Below are 22,019 nucleotides of genomic sequence, written 5' to 3'. Positions count from 1 at the left end.
ATAACTTTTATTTGTTGTAAATTTATTTTTTCAAAATACGAATCCCTACTACAGATTATTTGTATCAAACTTTTAGGTTAAAACAATTCTAATAGAATAAGGAAAAATATTTTAGTTTTGTTTTTAAATCTTTCAACTTAGAACATCATCAATTATAAATGCACTTTTATATTATCCAATATAAATTTATTTTCATTTTTTTTTAGCACTGCACTACTGGGTATAAGTATATACTGATAATTTTTACAATATATTGGCAATTTTGAGTATTTATAATTATGGAGGGCGACGGAATTGTTAAGACACGACTACGGCGGGAAGGAAGTAAAGTAGCAACGGACCAACATGACCGAGTTGGTCTAAACTCGCAAGATAGTGAACGAAACTCGACCATGTCATAGGGCCGCCACATAATATTAAAAAAAAGTTTTTTTTGGGTTCTTGTAATTTTATTTCGACTTAATTTTTATATTTTAATAAATATAATTTTTTCATTCATACATTAAACAAATAAAGGGCACCAAATTAGATATCTGTCAAGGGCAAAATTTGCTAAAAATATTACTACAACTCTGGGACGCAGGGTGACTACCAACAACTTTTAGGTAATGGAATTGTCCGAGGTAGAGATTTGGTGTCCTTGCAGTACAATACACCTGCAACTCGGTACTTTCAATCTAGTGACGGTTGAGATGTCTCCGGGTTCTAATGACACAGAGAAATCTCAACAGTTAGAATGATTAGATCTGTATTAATAAAAACAATCGAAAAAAGTCGGTACCAAAAACGCTCTTCCAAGTTTGATTTAAGAATGAAATTCTTTTGAAAGTACCAAATTTGATTTTATTTCACTTACCTCAATGTCAAACAATTTTTCTTCTGGAGTTACTATGGAAGCATGTGCATGTCAGTACCCGTGATTGAGTCTCCAACAGCTTGTCAAATGAATGCTCCGACATCCTTGAGTAATTAAAAAAGTTATATAAGCTCGCATGTGGGTGTCAGTATCCTGAGTCTCCAATAGTAGCCAACATCTCGTCATATGAATTCCCCGATACCCTAATGTAATTGAAAAAAATGTTCGGATGTTTTCGAAGAGCTTTAAAGTAAGTATGAAATAAGCCTTTTGAATGACTAGGGTTTCTGAAAACCCGGGTTTTCAAAACCCGACGGATCCGGGTCCAAAATCAAAATCTTCCAGATGTTAAATTAATTTTTCTTTGGTAATATATTACAATATTCAAAATAGACTCAACTAAAAAATAGGTTGTTCGATAAATTCAAAACATTTTTCAATAACTAAATATATGAATTTTATGTAAAGTAATGTGAAATATCAACAGTAAAACAGAATGAAATATTGTATGTTGTAAAAATTAATAACATATTTTAATAAGGCTATTTAGTTAAAATTAATTAACAAATATGTAAATACAGGTCAATATTAATATTCATAAAACAATTACATCTGAGCAGAGGTATACCAATATTATCGGCACATTTAGCAAATATGTGATTTCGTGTCCCTTTATAACTATCATTTTTATTATAGAAGTTTATATAGTTCACCGAAAAATATAAAGCAAACTATACTTCAAGAATAATATTCGGTCAAGAATAAAACTGATTTTTTTAAGAGAATTGCAAGAAATAATTAAAATAAAGTACTTACCGTTAACGAAATCAGGTATGATGATGATGATGATAATGTTGAAACGATATTTACACTCTGAAGTCTAAGGCAAAATTCTAAAAATATGTACACTGTGCAAATTTCAGTATATACATATACATATTCAGTATATATACATATTTGCAAAATCCATTCCATTGTTCGCAGTTTTCTCAGAACTCACAAGTCGTAAAATCAAGTTCTCGAACAAACAGGTCATATATGAATCATGTACACGCAGAATCTATAAATAACACATACATATTTGGATATTTTCAATGTATCGACTGAAAATCATTTTGAAATTTAAGGTTTTGAAGCCCGGATCCCGAATGCGGGTTTTAAGTCATTACCCGGCTGGGTCGAGTCGAGTCCAGAAACCCTATGAATGAAGTTCCTGAAGCCGAGAATGAAACCAGTACTTTTCTTTTCATGTAGAAGATACAAAATAACTGCATCTTCAACATCCATCTTTCAAGAATTAATCACCGACACTGAGGGTTGACTGGCTGCCCAAATTGACAGCCTATTGCTTTACAGGTCTTAGGCATATCCTCCAGTTATTTAGACACATCGCGAGGCGAGACCAGGATAGCCTGGAAAAATTAAGGAAGTAGAGAATGATCCCCAGCAAGATGGAGTTGCGGGGTGTCGAGAGGGTCGGAAGACCATGGCAGGTCGCATTATGGATGTTAGAATAAGGGAAAGTCACGACCTTCAGACGCAAGGAAAGAAGAATTAAACTCAAACGCTTAAAAAATTAGAATTTATTTATTTAGTTATAAAAGAGTAAAAACAAATTAGTTACTTTGTTCCATGACTACCATTTTGACCGACTCAATATCAACGAATCATCATTGCGTATCGACGAAATCGCTTACATTAAAACTCAACAGCCTCAATAAATACTTATCACAGCAAGTCTAAAGTCTCACCGTTTTTCCACCACATCCTCTTTCAACCATTGCAAATGTCTCAACTGATGTTTAATAAAATCACTATTCGACCCACTCATCTCATCCGTGGGTTTTTCGTTCAACTTGGTCTCCGGCTCGGACAATGTCAGCGATAACTTCAACCCTAAAGTTTTATCTGGATTGAGCTCATCGGTACAATCGCCAACATCTCGCTTGTGCCTGTCATTGAGCACGCCGTCTTCCAATCGAGCTTCTAATATATCACGCTTTCCGCCGACGTAGTTATCCTCGACCGGATTCTTATCGGCTTGATTTACTTCGACTTGCGCCTTTTCGGCGACTTTCTTCGCCTGATTCAGAACGTACACCGGTATCGGTGGCTTCTTCATAATGTTTGCTCGGTCGGTTTGTTTCATTTCACCAATTGTGTTCTTCGCCAACTCTGCGTCTTCGCCGGTTTTGTATGATAGCGGTTCGTCTTCTTTGTGCACATGGTTGTCAGGTAACTTCGGAGCCTTCGGCAGCTCGACTTCTTCCGGCGCACGCTCGACCTGGTCGATCTGCTTCACTTTGGGCGGTGGTTCCTTCGAGGTCTTCATCGATTGTGTGTTCTCTGCTTTCTCCGTCACCAGGTCTAACTTTCCACCGAGGCTTTCAATTGCAAGTTTTGCTAGTTTTTGTATGTTTTCCACTGCTAATTTTTTATTTTCAATGCTATTTAAACCGACGTCTTCCATTTTCTTCAGAAGATTTTCATCTTCCATTTCTTTCTTCGTCTTTTTCATTTCTTTCAAAATTTCCTGTTGCTCCTGCACTATCTCTCTCTGCTCTTTTTCATGCCTTTTAATCGTCTCCATCAAATTTTGTTTCTTTATATCGTTTGAATCATTTTTCTCTTTCAATGTGCTATCGATCTTTACGTCAACGTCTACCTTTACTTCCTTAGATTTACTGTCTGATTTTATAACAGAAACATTTGTTTGAAGATCAGGCTTCATCACATTTACAGCAACTTCTTCTTTAACGTTTATATTCAGTGGCGCAACTTTAACTTCCCTCGAATCGACTTTCTTTGTCGTTACATCTTCTTTCGGAGGCACTGGATTCGGCGGCTCTAATCTAGATTCCTTTTTCACATCAACCTTTTCAACGATTGGATGAAACAAATCCTTCTCTTTAGTATTTTTGTTAATATTTAACTTCTTATCTATAAAAAAAAAGCAATTCAACATCAAAAATGCAACTAAATAATATTAAAATTAAAAAATATAACAACCTTCCGGAACTTTCACATTGAAATTTGCAACGTGAACGTCTTTAACTATCTTATTATCATTCACGAATTGATCATGCATTATCTCTATGTTATGTTCAACTTTATATTTCGAACTAATATTGTCTATTTCAGCTGCTTGAAGATTTGCATACGTCCCCAATACCATGATAACAATACCGAAACATAACACTATCTAAAAAAGCAAAATAAATCGACAATTAATAACCAATAATATACATATTATATAATATTTCGAAGAAAATACAACAGTGGTACGGAAGAACTTCAATAGAGTTGTTCTGTCAATAAAACTGTCAAAGCCAAAATGATTTCCGTCATTCGCTTAGCGAATACGACAAGTAAAAAAGGAGAAGATAAAGCAAGTAAACATTCACCTGTGCCAAAATTCTCTCGTTAGTATTTTTCAACGATATGCAAATGAAACACGCAGCTGGAAATATGACGCATATGATAACTCCGATAGTGGAACCGACGAATCCCAAAACCAGTTCTATATTAGGCAGCATCAAACTTATCAGCAGTGTAGTGCCGATGATGAAAACCGTCAAGTATTTGAACCTCGTATCTGGCATCATATTACTGATCAGATCGTGAGGCGCCACTTGACCCTGGATCGTAAAATAAAATAAACACACACACACACTCATTTAAGCAATTAGAATTTGAAGAAAAAAAAATACCTTTCTATACAGCAAGGAATATAAACTAGCTCGGCACGGAAAAATAATCAACGGAAAGCTGAAAGCCAACGACATGACGAAGCCCAACTTGATAACGTCGCTCATTATCGTAGGGCTCAAATTCGTGAGGATGTTACCTAAAAAATATCATCTTCAATGACATAAACGCTGTTAACTGTGGTCAAGGATTGTATTTTCAATACCGGAAATAGGCTGGGAGGAGAAAGCGACGTATCCGAAGAATCCTACAAGCACATAAACGACTGAACAAATGGACACTGCGTTTTTTGTAACTGTGTTCATTTTCTCTAGAGATGCGTTAGGAAGTGTGTCGTATATTTCGAACAATTGTCTGTAAGTTTAATTTGAATTTATATTCTCAGTCGGTGTATGGTATGTAAGTGTGATCGGACAATACGCCAAATCTCATCTTCCGAATACTGTAATGGTTTACATTCTTTCTGATAATACACATACATACAACGATCAGTATTTCAAACTGTTTTTAAATGTATATTCCAAGATATGACAGTCTTTTTATATAATATATGAAATATCAATAGATGAAGCTTTATATTTTATTTCATAGAACATGAACACTCGCCTTTACTAATCGCTATTGCAATACAATATATAAGCATTTTATACAATGCGAATTCATACAAACATCCACAGTGACATCTATGGAGAAATTTTTGCAGCATTTTATAATTAAATTGGCGAACCTCAAGACGCTGAATAACTTATTAATTAGCAAGAGAGATAGGAAAGGAGATGCCAATTTTACAGGAATCGGTTCAATGAAAATCAGAAAAATTTACTAACTCTGATAAGGAACAATCGACCTCGAGTTACAAATTAAAGTATGGGCAGTAACGAGATTCTAGTGGGAATCGAACCCGTGACATTCTGCTCGAAAGCATAATATGCTAATCACTAGTCTTCATTGCTGGTTATATTTATATATAACTATAAACTTACATATATTCTTCAGACCATCATTTACAGTCATGGCCCAATACATGCATGATAGCTCGAGAAAAAATATTATACCGACTTAAAATTCACTAGATAATAGATTATACGTATTATAAAGCAATAAAAGAATCACAATCAATAGAAAAATCATTTGATTATTGATTCCAATACTTACTTTTGGCACAGCAATACTAGATTTTGACTGCAAAGACCAAAACGCTCATATCTCATAAACGAGAGAAAAACAATAAAAAGCATTGTCATATTCGAATTCGAAGTGAATCAAACTCAGTAAAGATTGGTCAGTCTCTGCTTCGGTAAGTAAAAAACGTAATTTTTTTGTTGCTCAATATTATTTGCTCAAAAAACTATTGTGAAACATTTTCAAAAGTTTCGGATCTGATAATATGTATGTATGCATTTGTAAAATTTGAAAAAAAAAAGTCGAGCATTTGTCTGTCTATTTTTATAACAAATATCAGCTCTTAAGGAAAATTAGTCGGTTTTTTTATTAAATCAATTTGCTGTACTTCCGATCACGCCTTATACATACATGGAAAGTTAGCGATAAATTCAATATGATTGCTTACGTTTGACAAAACAGAGACATAGAAAATATGGGTAGACATCTCAAAACGCCGTCAGGCTTCCAATATTCAACCTTAGACATCCATTCACCGGAGAAAGTCTGTCCTGCAGCTTCAGCGATGACCTGAAAGCGCAATTTGAATTACTCGTTCAATAAATATCGCATCGATTATAGTGTCGACTTACTTTCATCACCAAACAAAAGTAAAACCCTATAGTAACGGCGCAAACGTTACTGAGACTGTCCACATTCTTCAGAAGACCTAGCGGCAAGACGCAAAACAACGAAACGATCACCATCACTCCCGTTCTGCAAAAAGACATATCGTAACCACATTCGTTCGAACAACCGAAACAATTTCGATTTCGTTACCTTAAATTATCACTTTGATTCATACTGAATATTTTGGCGATTATTTGCGGTCCCAAATCGCCGACGACAACGAAATACGCTATACAAGTGCCCATGAGGAAGCCTATTATGCCAATTTCGACACTGAATTTACCGGCATTGCCGAACACGTGAAATGCTGAAAGAATAATACATACAAATGTATAATAGATATATTTAACAAATTCAGTATTATAATTAAAATTAAAATTCACCTAATACTTCAAAATTTCTTCTTCTCGATTTGATAGCAGATTTAAGTAGAAAATGACAAGCTAGTCTAGACATGAATCCACTCAGTGTTAGCAGAAGAATGGATAGTATTATACCGCACTGAAAAAGCAAAAGTAATGATTAGTGTGTTCGTTGTCGCGTTCGGTCGTGTCGCCAAAGTGTGTTTTTGCTACTTCTTCATTGTTACTAAATAAAATATAAAATGGCCAAGTACGTGCAAAGCGTCTCCAAAATATTAGAGAGTATGGTCCAAGTCCTCATGGACCCTGTCAATAGATTTAGCAAGGACCAAATGGCCAAATTGATGCCTTTCACCTCTGATATCTCGCAAACTGTAGGCGAAATGTCCTGTAATATTGCAATGCTGGAAGGAGAGCTGTCAGCTACCAAAATTTATATGTCTAAAGATACACCCACCACGATTGAATCGACATTGGAACTTGTTAGTGAAATGGAAGAAAGAAAAAATAGAAAAAACAATGTTATCATATTTGACATTACTGAAACAGGTAATAATGACGACAATAATGTAATCGCAAATTTATTGTCAAAAGCCGAGCTACCTAACCACAAATTCACCGCTCATAGAATCGGATTAAAACAAGGTACGAAGCCAAGGCCCCTAAAAGTTAAACTCGATGTACAGCAAACAGCAATATCATTACTTAGAAAAAGACCCAAATTAGGAATTAAAATAAAAAATGACCTAACGTACATGCAAAGACTACATATAAACAATTTGTGGATCGAAATGAATACCAGAAAAGACAAAGGTGAAAGTGACTTAATAATAAAATATTTTAATGGAGTGCCTAAAATAATAAATAAAAATAGTACAAAAAACTAACAATATATTACCAAAATGTTCGAAGCATTATATCTAAAATACAATTCCTTAAAAATGCTATAGCTGCTTCCGCATATCACATCATATTATTAACAGAAACGTGGCTAAACAACCTTATAAATGACTCCGAACTAAACTTTCATACATACAATATGTATAGATATGATAGAAACATAAACACCAGTACGAAGACTCGAGGCGGTGGCGTGGCAATTCTTATTAAAAAAGTTCATTCATCATCTGTCATCATCAACACAAACAATTCCATCGAACAAATATTTATATCAACCAAAATTTTCAATGTAAAGTGCATATTCGGTTGTGTTTACATCCCTCCATCCTCTGACATTAGTGTATATAATAATTTTATAAATAATATTGAAACAATCAGATTAAAATATCCTGATTCAAAATTCTTAATAACTGGTGATTTTAATCTACCAAATTTGGACTGGCAAAACCTTGAAATGAATGAAAATTCTCCAATTCATCAAGAAATTATAAATTTATCTTTAAATTTAGGTCTTAAACAATTTAATACTATTTCCAACTTGAATGATCGTGTCTTAGATTTAGTTTTTTCCAATTTCAAAAACACTAACGTTATGAAATCTCATGATGTTCTATCTCCAGTGGATGGCCATCATCCACCCCTAGATATTATTATTACTTTAAATAAATCTACTAATCTACCTTTAATTCAGCAAAATATTTTTGATTTTCACAGAGCCGATTATAACGAAATCATGAACCAATTAAATGTCACCAATTGGTCGTTCTTAAACGATAACATTAACTTTGAATCAAAAGTCATTATGCTGAATGAATTATTAATCTCTTGTATATACAACCATGTTCCTCAATATAAAAATAAGTTGCATTTTTTTCCAAAATGGTTTAGTCCCGAATTAAAAAACCTAATACATAAAAAAAAAGTGTGCACAAATTATTCAAAATTTATAACTCTACACACATATATATTGAATTCAAAAAACTAAGAGCTTTGTGTAAACTACATATATCCAAATGTTTTAAACTTTATATTAAAAAAACTGAATCATTCATTGATTCAAATTCCAAATATTTTTGGTCATTTACTAAAGAATTAAACAACAATAAAACATATATACCAGAAAACATTCAACTTAACGGTAAATTTGTTGACAATACTAATGATTCAGTCAATCTTTTTGCTGATTTTTTCAAATCGATCTATGTCAAAAACAACAACAATAATTCTAATTATAGCATTGTAAATAATAATGTCCTGATTTCACCTTTACATTCTATAAATATATCTATTCAAAAATTAATTAACAAAATAAATGCCTTAGATATATCTAAATCTGCGGGTCCTGACAACATACCCCCAATTTTTATCAAGAATTGTGCCAATGTATTAACTTATCCTCTTTTTAATCTCTTTAATCAATCTATTTCCACTGGTATATTTCCCAATTCTTGGAAGTCTGGCTATTTAATGCCTCTCCATAAAAATGGGGATAAACATAATGTAATGAACTATAGAGCCATCTGTCAACTATCAACTATTCCAAAACTTTTTGAAAGTTTAGTATTAGACGAATTTATTCCTTTCATTAATAACATTATTATTCCACAACAACATGGTTTTACTTCTGGTAGATCTACCTTATCCAATTTATTATTATATGAAAATTTTATTTCTAGTGCCTTATCTGTTAAATTGCAAGTTGACTCAATTTACACTGATTTCAGTAAAGCATTTGACAAAGTTGATATTGAGATTTTATTATATAAACTAAACAGTATCGGAATCAGCGGTGTATTACTAAACTGGTTTCGGAGCTATTTGTCCAATAGATCATTATTAGTTAAAATCGGCCATTCTAAATCTTACTCCTTTAATCCAACTAGTGGCGTTCCCCAAGGATGTCACATGGGACCAGTCCTATTCAATATTTTTATAAATGATATTATAAATATATTTAATGATGTTAAAGTGCTCTTATTTGCAGACGATTTAAAAATATTTAAATGTATAAAAGACACTAACGATTGTGCTACTTTACAAACTAATTTAAACTCATTAAACGATTGGTGTTCTTTTAATAAATTATATTTAAACATTAAGAAGTGTTCTGTTGTCAGGTTCAGTAGGTCAAATAACAAAATTATTTATAATTATCATATAAATAATGAATCATTACCATCATCATCGCTAATTAAAGATCTAGGAGTTATTTTTGACGACAAATTAACTTTTAATTCTCATATAAATTTTATCACAAAAAATGCCATCAAAACACTTGGTTTCTTAATAAGAAATAGTACTCACTTCAAAAATGTAAATACGATTAAAATTTTATACACCACTCTGGTTAGAAACCAATTAGAGTACAATTCTACCATTTGGTCTCCTTATTTAATGAAACAAATTAACATAATAGAGTCAGTGCAAATAAAGTTCACTAGATTCATCAAATTTAAATTTTTTAAAAGTCATAATCACTATGTCAGTAACGTTATTATTTATAGGAAACTTAATTTGCTAAAATTATATGACAGAATGAAAATTAACGATATTTCAGTTCTGTGTGGTCTTCTTAATGGCACTATTAAATGCTCTGACTTGGTGAGTTTAGTGTGCTTCCATGTGCCGGGTAGATCAATTAGATGTAACCATCTTTTTGATATGCCCAGGTTTACCACTAATTACTCATTGAACTCAGCTATGTTGAGACTGCACAGAGTTGGAAACGAATTATCCATGGTCGATTTATTCATTGTTAGTAAATATAACATGAAATCTATTTTATTTAAATATTTTTTTAATATAATGTAATTTATTTTGTAGTATATGAATGTATGTGTATTTTTCTTTTATATTTCATTTTAATTTTTTTTCTTTTTCTTTCTCTATTTCCAACATGTAAAATGGTCAATTTTTTCTTGACCGTAAAATAAAAAAAAAATAAAAAAAAAAAGAAATAAAATTCTCAAACACACGTTATCAATTTTGAAATCTAGTCTAACATTGTCCATTTTGTGTCACAACAAAAAGCGATTGGAATGGATCTCAATATTTGGAGTCAATACAAAATTTTAGATGAAATTACCATCATTGCGCATTACGAACCCAAAAACGAGATTGAAGTAAGTCTTGATTTTGGGAAAACCCATTTAAAAGTGACTCTATTCAACCAGTTATGTATGTATGAACCCACTACACAAATGCACAAAGATATCTTATCTGTTATAGCAGAAAGAATGAATTAAAATAAATTATGTCACGAATAAAAAAGAAAATTAAACTTGAAAAGAAAAGATTTATTACAAAATTTTATACCCTGATGTGCAGATATTTTATAAATTGTGTGTTAGTATGAGGGGTTTGTAATACCTGTTGAAAACAGAACGGCATCGCCAATATCCCTACGCCTATAATACTGTTAGCCAAAGTTATGGCTTGTCCCGATATAGGACCCAATTTTCCCATTGTGTCGATTTATTTAAAATGTTTCATTCTAATATTTCGAATTAAAAGCGACGAACGAGTTCAAAAGCGCTTTTATAGTGTTCGTGTTGCTCAAATTAACGTTCGTTGAAGTTATCCGCTATCGTAAACATACTGTTTACACAATATTGCCACGAGTGTCGAAACGTCAATAAGAAACGTCAAAGTCGTAGGTTATGTTGCGGGAAACGTCACTTGTGCCGGTCGACAACGACAATAATTACGACCATGCTTTATTTACCACTTTATCCAAATTTTCATCGTTATCTTTTTTATTGGCTTGTATTTAAACGATCAGTATTTTATTCACCATCATCAACCATTATTTTAACGAGTTATCAGTATTTCATACTAAATTGTCAGAATTATATCAGATTAATATTAAAGTGATAGATAAAAGGTCTGTTCATACTTAACAGCACTGCACGACTCCGTTTCAAATATGTCATTTTATTACATTTCTATTCATATCTACCTACACGTCGCGGTCACGTCACGTTCACAGCACTTTGGCCGAGTGCAAGGCAAAATCGGCTTACTTATACATTACAGGCCATGACGATACGGCGCAATATTGCTTACGTCGTATTGTCGAGTACTTACAATATGAATGCATACACGTGCATTCGTAGGTACGCGTCAGAATACAAGTCAGCAAAAATGTTTCGGCGTTAATCGAACGAAAAATTATGCATAATCGCATAATTTTAAAATTATGCATAATGGAAGAAGAAGCTCAAGAAGGCAAAACAAAAGGACGGAGGCGTTTTGATGTGCATCCCATGTTAAAAAATAGAAAAACCGAAGGAGAGTTTTGGACACTGTATAAGGAGCTTGTGGATGATGGACAAATTTTTTTTAAATATTTCCTTAAAAAATTTAAATTTTTATTAAATATTTGCGCCAAAACCATGTCGATAGATTGAACAGCTGTCAACTGTCACTATCGATAATTGGTCCAAAACAGTAAAGCGGCTGACTCATGGCACGTAATTCGCGTGTATATTTCCACGATGGCCAAAAAAAAGGATACGATACGTTGACGGATGTTGCTGTAAGGTATGAACAGGAAATGTCGGGTACTGCTGTAAGCCTGCCGTGGCGTAAACGTGACGGTTGGTATGAATATACCCATACAAAATGTACCAAAGAATCCTTTTCGTACGGCCGGATACCTGCTGAAGTCGGTATTTGCTGACTAGGTATGAACGGACCTTTAATCAGTATAAAATATAAATAATCAGTATAATAACTAAAATATCGACATAGAATATAAACAGTCAGTATTATGATAACAAAGCATCAGCATGAAATATAAACAATCAGTATTTCGATGAAAAAAATGTCATTTGGCACCAAGCTATTTAGAAAATTCGTCGCACAGGAAAATTGCCGTACAGAAAACTGCCCAAATATTGCTCAGCAAATGGTTTTTTTGATGAGATATGAGCAGTTTTGCACAACGTTTGGCAGAAAAGCAATATTTGGGCAATAAAGCATATGCTGAGCAATATTTGGAATATTTGCTCAGCATATGCTTTTTTTACGAGATTGTTATTTTTTATAATTTAAACCAAGCTTTGAAACTAGAGCGCAACAGGGGCTATCAAAGCAGTTAATTTTGACTTGTACTTCATTGTCGATTTTGTGATCCTGTCAACTCAGTTACAGTGCTTTTAACGATTTTTAAGTATACTACAAAAAATGAGAGCAAAATCTAGAATTGACAACGACTCAAGTCTCGAAACTTTGTCCCGCCCTTAGGCAAAGTTCATAATGCCGCCCCTTCTAAAAATGTCATACAACCGAAAAAAAATCACAATTATTAATTCTAAAGATAGATATTTTGAATATGACACACATTACTTACATAAATATACCTATACATATATCATATACGATTTCGAAATAGACTTTGTAACTATGTAAGGTTTGGTTGGGAGCATCGAAAACAAATAAAAGTTTCTATGGCGACGATATCAATATAGTTGAATAATATTTTTTTTCGATTCAAATAATTTAAATAAAACAACAAATTAATGTTTACTATTAGATTAGCCATGTTTAAGCTGTTTATATTACAAATACTGAGCGAAGCCGGGTAAAACCAGTAGTATGTCATATTTTCAATGAATGTTAATATAATGCACTCATTTGGATCAGTTAGCTTGAATGGAAAATTATATGTAGCAAAATATAATAATTTAAATTTAAAATTTCGATAATATTTGATATTTTTCCTTGTTTATATTTTGTCGTCCATCAAAATATGCAGCCCGATAAGGAAGTAAAGTGGGATGCACCAACATGGACGAATCGATCCCAATTCGCAGGATGGTAACCAGACTCGACCTTGTCGTAGCGCCCTCACAATACATATTTTTAAACACATTCCATACTTAATAATAAAAATTAAAATATATACATACATACATACGCAGGGAAAAAGCATTTTAAATAAAACAATTTGGCTCAATAAAATGTCTATAAAAATATAATTTATAATTAAAGTGACAATAAAAGATCCTTCTTTACATAAAAACAATTTGTATTCAATATGTATTTTTAGAATATAATATAATGTATACTCTGTTCAAGAAAATAACAAAGGTAATGAGAATATTTTTTACAAGCTTGTGACTATTTCGAATACGATGCACTTATACGAATATGAATGGTAATATATTTTATGAAATTAAATTTTCGATAAATTTTATATGTACATATGTATATAAAACCAAAACGGCGTCTGTAATTCGTTTCTGATTGGCTGTCCTAAAAGTCGTTTTTGATTCGCTGGATTGGTCAAAGTCTTTTGTGATTGGTCGGTCGTTAAATCATATAATTTTTTTTCGATACAGATAAATTTAATAAAAAAAACAAATGAAGATTTTTTCATGGTTTAATTCTTTTCCATTTACCAAGCGAAGCCGGGTAGCACCATTAGATATTACATAAAATAAACAAAAAGCTAGTTCAAATATGATATGAACATTTAAACAAGATTACGCACACAATATTAAAAATACAAGTATAATAAAAAAATAGCTCGCCAAAAAAATATAAGATACATATACGTATGTACATATCATATTAAAATAGTTGTGACATTGTTAAAGACTGCGATATTATTCCTTCTAAATGACATTCGTTTGAAGTATATAGAATAAGTTGGATGCAGAAATTTCAGCTGTAGATTTTCGAGTGGCTGTAATTAGAAAATAAAACAAACTGTTAAAACACAAATCAATTGGAAGCAAAAAATATATCAAAATGATGTATTCAAATAACCTCGCAAGCCTAAATTGAAGAAGTCCATGACATTGGCACGGTTAAATTTAGTTGCTAAGTCCAAAGGCGTGTTTCCGCTTTTGTCCGTGGCGCTAGTGTTGCCTCCATTTCGGACGAGAAGACCAACAATGGAGACTCTTCCACACTCGGATGCCAAGTGCAGAGGGGTTTTGCCCTCGACATCTCGGCCATTCACGTCAATGCCTTCTACGTTTCTGATCAGATAATCTACAGCTTTGTATCTGAAGTGCACGGCGGCCAGATGCAGCAGTGAGTGACCTGATTTATCCAAATTGCTAGGATCGGCGCCATGTTTCAGCAAAATTTTCACATGTTCAAATCTACCGTTTCGTGAAAGATGATGTAATGGTGTTCGACCTTTAAAGTCGAACACGTTAACTTCAGCACCATTTTTCAGTAGAAGCTCAATGATATTCCGATGACATTTTGATGACGCAAAGTGCAGAGCAGATCGGCCAACTTTGTTACGGATGTTGATTTCAGCACCTTCGTTTATCAATACAGTAGCTGCTTCAATATTATTTCTGGTTGATGCAGAGCACAGGGGCGTGCAATTCGATTTGCTCATTGCATTTGGATTAGCGCCCAATTTAATTAGTAATTTAACTTTATGCGTGGAGATACAACCTTTATAGGAAACCTCATGAAGTGGCGTGTATCCAAACTTATCTGCAATATTTGGATCGATTTCTTTTTCAACCAAAAACTTAATGATTGAATCGTTCTTTCCAAGTACAGCCGAATGTAATAAAGATCTTCTCGTTTTGTCTACAGCCGTAAGTTCAAATCCCAATTCTATGATTGATTTAAAATCATCGACTTTACATCCGTAAGCTGCTTTGTGTAGAATCGTCTCACCTCGTTTAGATATGGATTTCGGATTGGCGCCGTTCTTTAATAGGTAAATTATTGCTTCAAACTCGCCATAAAAAGCAGCCAAAAGAAGAGGTGCGTTCCCGTATTTATCGGGCATATCAATATCTACACCTTTATCGATAAGAAATTGCATAATATCATATTTACCCCGTTCTGCAGCCCAATGAAATGGTGAACGACCATTTCTATCTCGAATATTTGGATCGCCCCCCTTGCTTATAACCAATTCAAATTCCTTAACAGCATCACTTAATGTAATATAATGAAGCACTGTTTCGCCGTTGGTGTTTATTATATTTGGATCGGCTCCCAATTTTATTAAAAGTTGAAAAGTGTCAAGTTTATTATTTGATGCAGCAACGAGAAGAGGTGTATCACCGACTTTATTCGTCATATTTATATCAGCTCTATAATTGACAAGCAGTAGCAACATTTTAATATTACCCCGTTCTGCAGCCAAATGTAATGTTGAATGGCCATTTTTATCTTGAATATTTGGATCTCCTCCCTTGTTTAAAGCCAGTTCGACTTCCTCTACAGCATTAATCATTACTATATGATGAAGTGCAGTTTTGCCTTTTGTGTTTATTATATTTGGATCCGCTCCGGATTTTATTAAAATTTCAAATGCGTCAAGTTTGTTTTTCCATGCAGCAATGAGAAGTGGCGTGTCGCCGACTTTATCAATTATATTTAGGTCAGCTCCATAGTCAGAAAGCAGTTGCAATATCTCAAGATTACCCTGTCTCACAGCCCAATGTAGTAACGAGGAATCATGTTCATCTCGAATGTTTGGATCTGCTCCTTTGCTTAAAAGCAATTCAAACTCCTTTAAAGCACCAAATCTCGCAAAATATTTAAGTACTGATTCACCGTGTCTGTTTAATGTATTTGGATTGGCACCCAACTTTAATAATACTTCTAATGCTTCATATTTTTTATACAATGCAGCAATGTGGAGAAGTGTGTCGCCATCTTTATCAGTTACATTTATGTTAGCTCCATTTTCGATAAGAATTTCCAGAATATTAACACTTTTATATTTTAAAGCCACTTCTAATAGTGGACAACCAGCTTTATCCGAAACATTTGGATTTGCTCCCCCGCTTAAAAGCAGTTTTAATGTCTCTGCCGCATCTTCCCACACTATAAAATGAATGCTTTTATCATATATGTTCGTTTCATTTGGATCGGCTCCCAATTTTAATAGAAATATAAATGCTTCAGATTTATCATTGATTCCAGCAATCTGGAGTGGTGTGTTATTGATTTCATCAGTTGCTTTTAAATTAGCTCCTTTATTGGTAAGTATTTGCAGTATTTCCACACCACCACTTTCTGCAGCCAAATGCAAAGGTGTTTGTTTCGGCCAATATGGTTGATGACATAATACGTCAGCCTCATTTTCGATTAACAATCTAACGACATTTGTATTTCCGTATTTACACGCATTGAGCAAAGAAATGTTTAAATCATTTTCTCTGCAACTTACATGTTTTAATAACCCAACGATTGCAGTAGTATTATTACGATGGGATGCGAATAATTGCATGGGAGTTTCTCCTCGATAACCATATTTGGATTGATTGTAATAAAATTTCACAATTTTGGGATATTTATACGAATGTTCCCATACACTGAGTATATGCTCTGTAGAATCACATGATTTAAGCAACTCCAACGCTACTTTTAGAATCTTTTCTTCGTTCTTCTTCTCGTTTAAGTATATTTGAATAGCTTGTTGAACCAACCGATGCACGCTTGCTATGCCTTTTTCGTAATTGATCATATAGTAATCACGAATCAAGTCAACAGCGTCGAACAATTTTTTTTTGTTTGGTTCTAATTTAGAGAATATATTCTCAATGTCGATATCATCAGGAGCCAGATATGACATGACGCTTAATACCGATAAAGCTAATTTCCCACATTTGTCATCCTGTTCAATTTTTTGGGTTGTGATTCTCCATGTCGTCGCAATCGTTGATTGATACACATCCTCATCTTCATGCCCCTCGTTTAAAAGTTCTTTCCATTGCTCGTTGTACAAATCCAGGTAATCTTTAGCTTTGAAGCCATTCCCATTCTTGTTTCTAATTTCTATTTGATTTTGCTGTTGAATATATCCGACTGCTTGTTTAAGCGCTAACGGAAATCTGAGTAGCAATTCCATTAATAATTTTAAATCGTCTTCATTTTCGTTCTCCAAAGACTTTTTCAAATATTCCACAGCCTCTTCGTGAGTAAATTCTTCCAATTGAATCACTTTAATATCGCCCTTGTCTCCGATATTCCATTTTTGACATCGTGACGTGATCAAAGTGTATATGCAATTATTAATGGAGGAATCGTTAAAAATGAATTTTTTTATATATTTGTATTCCTCCGCATTATCAAACACCACAAGTGTTTTCCCATTTTTGTTTAAATGTTGATAAATCTCTTCTACAATATCTGCTATATCTCGTTCGCTTCTGTCATCCGAAATCAACGTTATTCCAATTTTTTTCGCTAATTTCGTAAACGATTCTAATAAAGTTTCACTTTTTTCAGCGTTTATGAAGAGAATATTATGATAATATTCATTGTAATCTACAATATATTTTTTCGCCAATTCGGTTTTTCCAATCCCACCCAAACCGACAATGGAAGCTGCCTGTGAAATCACTGTAGTTGTCTTTTTATTTAATGCTTCGTGTAATTCTTCTAATTCTTTTCGCCTTCCTTCAAATAATTTTACTGGTTTCTTCAAGCGAAATAAAACTCGTTCATTGTTAATTTTTTGATCAACTGATTTTTCTCTAGTTAATAATATACTATTTTTTTGACTCTCGAGAATCACTTGGATCGATTCTTGAATATCGTTGTGTGCTGATTCTAATTTATGATGCACGTTTTTGACTTCTGATAAGACCTCTCCTGTTTTCTCCATGTGCGTTTTTTGAAGATCGTTACTTTCTTTTGCCTTGGCGTCGCGGTCCTCTTGTGCTAAATGTAATTCCTTAAGAATTTCCTCATTTCCGGTTATGATTTCCGTCAACTGGTCATCAAATGTCTCTATTGTCGTCACTAGATAATCTCTGTTTTCGTTGTGCTGCTTTTCAATTTCATGTTTGAATTGTGCAAATTCTGTCTTGATTTCTACAACCAATTCTAACATTCTTCGTTGAACGACAGCTCCATCGTCCTCGTTGATAGACTTCAATATTTGTTCTCGTTGTTTCTCGTAAAAGTCATCAAGATTTAAATACTGTGGATGCATGCAAGCTTTCTCGCCTTTTTTAGTAAGTTTAAATTCATTTAACATCTCATCTTGGAAAGGACGCCGATATCCATATTTGTCACAATTAGATTTATCTTTGGCATACACCTCATAATCTTCTGTGCCTTCCTTTTTAATTGCAACTCTAACTTCATCGAATAAATTTGACGTTCTCCAATCCTTATTTTCCTTTTTACACTCATCGTGAAATTCTCTACAGATGTATTCAATGTCGAAACCAGGTTTCCAAACTATATTGGGAATCAATTCCGATTTAGATTTTGATTTCCCCTCTATCACCTTTTGGGCATTAATTCTGTAGTCGCCTTTTGTTGCGGACAATTGAGGTTTGATTGATATTTTTATTTTTCTCCAGCTTTTTCCCAATTTACGTATTATTGGATTTTTGCTATGAGAGTCTTCTTTGCTTTTGAATTGACTTAAAAACCGTTGAGCAGCATCCTTCGCTACTCTTTGAATCGCTTTTTGAGGCCCTCTAGTAGAAGTGATTCCAACAAATTGAGTTTCGAAACTTATAAATACGTCAATGGCAATGTCGACAAACAATTTTCTTCCCGTATCTCTAGATCGGTGAAAGCTGTATACGATTTCATAGTATTCTTTTTTTTAAAACTTTTAATGGTTTTGACAAAGGTGTTTCAAAAAGTTTAACTATTTTATCTGCTTCTTTGCCGATAAACAAATTCGCGAATAGTCCTAAAGCAGTTACCATCCCTTTCGAAATTTGTCCCGATTTGTTAATATTACCCTCTAAAATTTCATAATGTAGTTGTAACGTCGATTCTATTTCGGTAACAAAATATCTAACGAAATTAGTTAATCGCTCCTCTAAATTCATTTCAATAGACAACTTCAGTAGATTTTTAGAACATTTTCCGTGGTCCATACTGTCGCTGGATGTCATTGTTTTTTTTTCACAAGATATCAAATATATACATCCAAATACTTTATCTTGAAATAATACTTAAATTTTTGTTTTATCACTGCAATGAAAAGAAAAATTTGAGTTAAATTTAATGTATGTATATATTACATTATCTTTTCAATAATAATACATACCTTATGTTAATATAATTTTTCTTACTAATCACAAATTGGAATGATACGCAGACGAGATATTGCTTATTGTATTTATTTGTTTAATGGTTTAATTTACTTTGGACCAATTTTAGTCGCTGAGCGTTTTTTGATGCTGAAGATAAAATTGTTAAAATACTACACAATTAGTAAAATTGAAACGAATTTCAAGTAAACATTAAAACTTTAATTTAAGTGTTAGGTTTACCTTAAACTTTTTTACTTTATTTTTTGCAATCACTGGATATGGGCTGTTATCACTGGATGGGAGCAGGGCATTATCTTGGCAACGACGGAGAAAGGGCGATCACTAAAATCCGCAAATTAAATTTCAATTAAATTTATCTGGAATCAGTGGCATCGCTGGGGATCTCATACAACAAAATAAAATTTTGAAAAAACAAATTTTTTTCAAAATCTTTCAATGACGAATGAATTGCAATAAACAACTTAAACAAAAAAAAAGTAATGTTCACGAAATGAAATAATTCATAATGTTAACTCGCTTTTAAAAACTATATTTTAAATACATAATTGGAATAATTTGAAATATTTACATATGTGTGTAATTAAAACCAGTTGTGTAGAGGGGCGCATGTAGTATTATTGTCCATAAACAAACAAGGCCACAGGCCCATCAAGTCACTTTCCCTGCAGTGACCCAGACCCCAACTTTTGCCGTGGACGTATAGTCGCTGAACCAAAAATCCGTGGAGCTCTTGTCGTGACATATACGGTTCGGTGATTATTGGTCACAAAGCGCTCGCCCAAATGTCACTAAAATCTCTGTAACGGGACATCTGGCTGACGAAAAGTCCATCATACTAACGAGAACTCGAGTGCCAAATATTCCGTATTCGCGATTTTCATGGCAAAAATTGTCTTTGTGACCACCGCAATGTGACTAAGAATCCAATTACCATTTCTTGTATTCCTAGAATGAACTATAAGAAATTTATTTTAATAGATTTTGTATGTATGATATATATATATATATATATATATATATATATATATATATATATATATATATATATATATATATATATATATATATATATATATATATATATATATATATATATATATATATGCAATATAGCAATTTCATATAAACATGGCAAAACGTAAGAGAAAAATGTACAAATAATCTTTTTTAAATTACATATGTACATGTACATATAACGTACCTTACAACGTTTTTAGTTCATTTTACTTGTATTTTAATCTTATCTCCGGAGTTGTTTCGGTACATTGAAATCTGGGTGTGGCGGTATCTTGGAAGATATCAGTATTCGAAGAAGATCCAAAACATTAAACTCCAATGAGATGAAATTACTATTAATAAATTGTCAGAATATTTACTTTGGATTTTGTACGCAAATGTTTCCCGTTGTAATAGCTGTTAGCAACTGTCATTTGGCAATATGATATCATTTTTTGTAGATAAAAAGTATTAGCCATCATCAGGGCTGCCTCAAACGTCTGTTACTCATGATTTTTTCCAGGCCTCTTAAGTTCTTATTTCTTAAGCATACCAACTGATCAACATAAACTGAAAATTTATTCAAACTGCTTTCAATTCATGACGATTCTCTAGAAATTACATCATTTGTTGAAATATTTACTGTCCCTGCATTATTTAATGTCGATATTCAACTTACCTGTCGAAGAACTAGAGAAAAATGATACTTCTGGGACAGAAGTTTTAAATATTTAAACCAAACTAAGAAATAATATAATGTCTCGATTACACTGTTCGACAAATGACGACTTTTTTTTGGTTCAGAGACGAGATATGACTTTTCTTATTGATTTATGCCTAGTGGATACGAATCTGCTAATGAAAAATGTTGATTGGCTCGAGATTCGGAGATATATTATGTGCTTTTAAAATCGCGCGATTTTTCTATATCTTGTTCCGTCGATGTCTCGAAATTTGTCAATTTTCTGTTCAAAAAAAATATTGGAATCTATAGTTGGGTATTTTATCTGTCATTTGTAGTACTTTTTAGCTTTCAAATCTCTCTAAGTAGTCGTCCAATTCAAATCAAAAGTCAAAAGTACGTATTTTCCCCTGGATTTTTTTCCCACTGTTAATACTATTTTATATTGAGTATTTTCTATTGGAACATGTTTATTAGGATAGTGCTCTGGCCACAATATTTTTTGTTTTCGTTTAAAAGAGTTAATTGGAAGTGTGCTGAATTTTAAATCGGTAAAATTTCGAGCGTACAGTGTACACAAGGCAAAGCCGTGCTAAACTAATACGAGTTTTTGGTTCGAAATTTTACTGGGAATAGATCTATAAGAAAAGTCATATCTCGTCTTTGAACCATTTTTCGTGTCGAACAGTGTTATCGATGACTTT

At 32.9% G+C, this 22,019-nt stretch overlaps 4 protein-coding genes and 1 long non-coding RNA gene across 6 annotated transcripts in view; 2 read left to right on the top strand and 3 right to left on the bottom strand.

Annotated features, from left to right (window-relative positions):
* LOC143919146 (uncharacterized) overlaps positions 1–22,019 on the bottom strand; it is a 1,208,594-nt gene that overhangs the window by 515,978 nt on the left and 670,597 nt on the right. The gene's annotated exons all lie outside the window — the stretch shown is intronic.
* LOC143919153 (uncharacterized) overlaps positions 1–22,019 on the top strand; it is a 229,710-nt gene that overhangs the window by 99,672 nt on the left and 108,019 nt on the right. The window lies entirely within an intron of this gene.
* The window catches only part of LOC143919113 (uncharacterized), a 213,940-nt gene that overhangs the window by 132,520 nt on the left and 59,401 nt on the right, over positions 1–22,019 (top strand). The gene's annotated exons all lie outside the window — the stretch shown is intronic.
* On the bottom strand, positions 211–11,318 carry LOC143919069 (uncharacterized). 2 transcript variants are annotated; one of them, XM_077441253.1, is made up of 10 exons: positions 10,987–11,318; positions 6,739–6,856; positions 6,506–6,662; positions 6,319–6,442; positions 6,135–6,256; positions 4,770–4,918; positions 4,567–4,703; positions 4,261–4,494; positions 3,866–4,058; positions 211–3,796 (listed from the first exon to the last, which is right to left on the bottom strand). In XM_077441253.1, exons 1-10 carry the CDS (start codon positions 11,080–11,082, stop codon positions 2,604–2,606), a joined length of 2,523 nt encoding a protein of 840 aa, XP_077297379.1. In that variant the 5' UTR covers positions 11,083–11,318; the 3' UTR covers positions 211–2,603. The 2 variants fall into 2 exon arrangements, with proteins under 2 accessions (XP_077297379.1, XP_077297380.1); XM_077441254.1 differs by having other exon boundaries at positions 211–3,763; positions 10,987–11,312.
* Positions 13,985–21,135, bottom strand: LOC143919064 (uncharacterized). The gene is made up of 6 exons (XM_077441247.1): positions 20,839–21,135; positions 20,206–20,592; positions 19,857–19,958; positions 19,631–19,763; positions 14,392–19,554; positions 13,985–14,308 (listed from the first exon to the last, which is right to left on the bottom strand). Exons 5-6 carry the CDS (start codon positions 18,593–18,595, stop codon positions 14,238–14,240), a joined length of 4,275 nt encoding a protein of 1,424 aa, XP_077297373.1. The 5' UTR covers positions 18,596–19,554; positions 19,631–19,763; positions 19,857–19,958; positions 20,206–20,592; positions 20,839–21,135; the 3' UTR covers positions 13,985–14,237.

Source organism: Arctopsyche grandis, chromosome 11, assembly GCF_051622035.1.
Source record: "Arctopsyche grandis isolate Sample6627 chromosome 11, ASM5162203v2, whole genome shotgun sequence".
NCBI lineage: Eukaryota > Metazoa > Arthropoda > Insecta > Trichoptera > Hydropsychidae > Arctopsyche > Arctopsyche grandis.
Note: the sequence above shows the minus strand (reverse complement) of the source record. Positions and strands in the feature narration are given on the sequence as shown.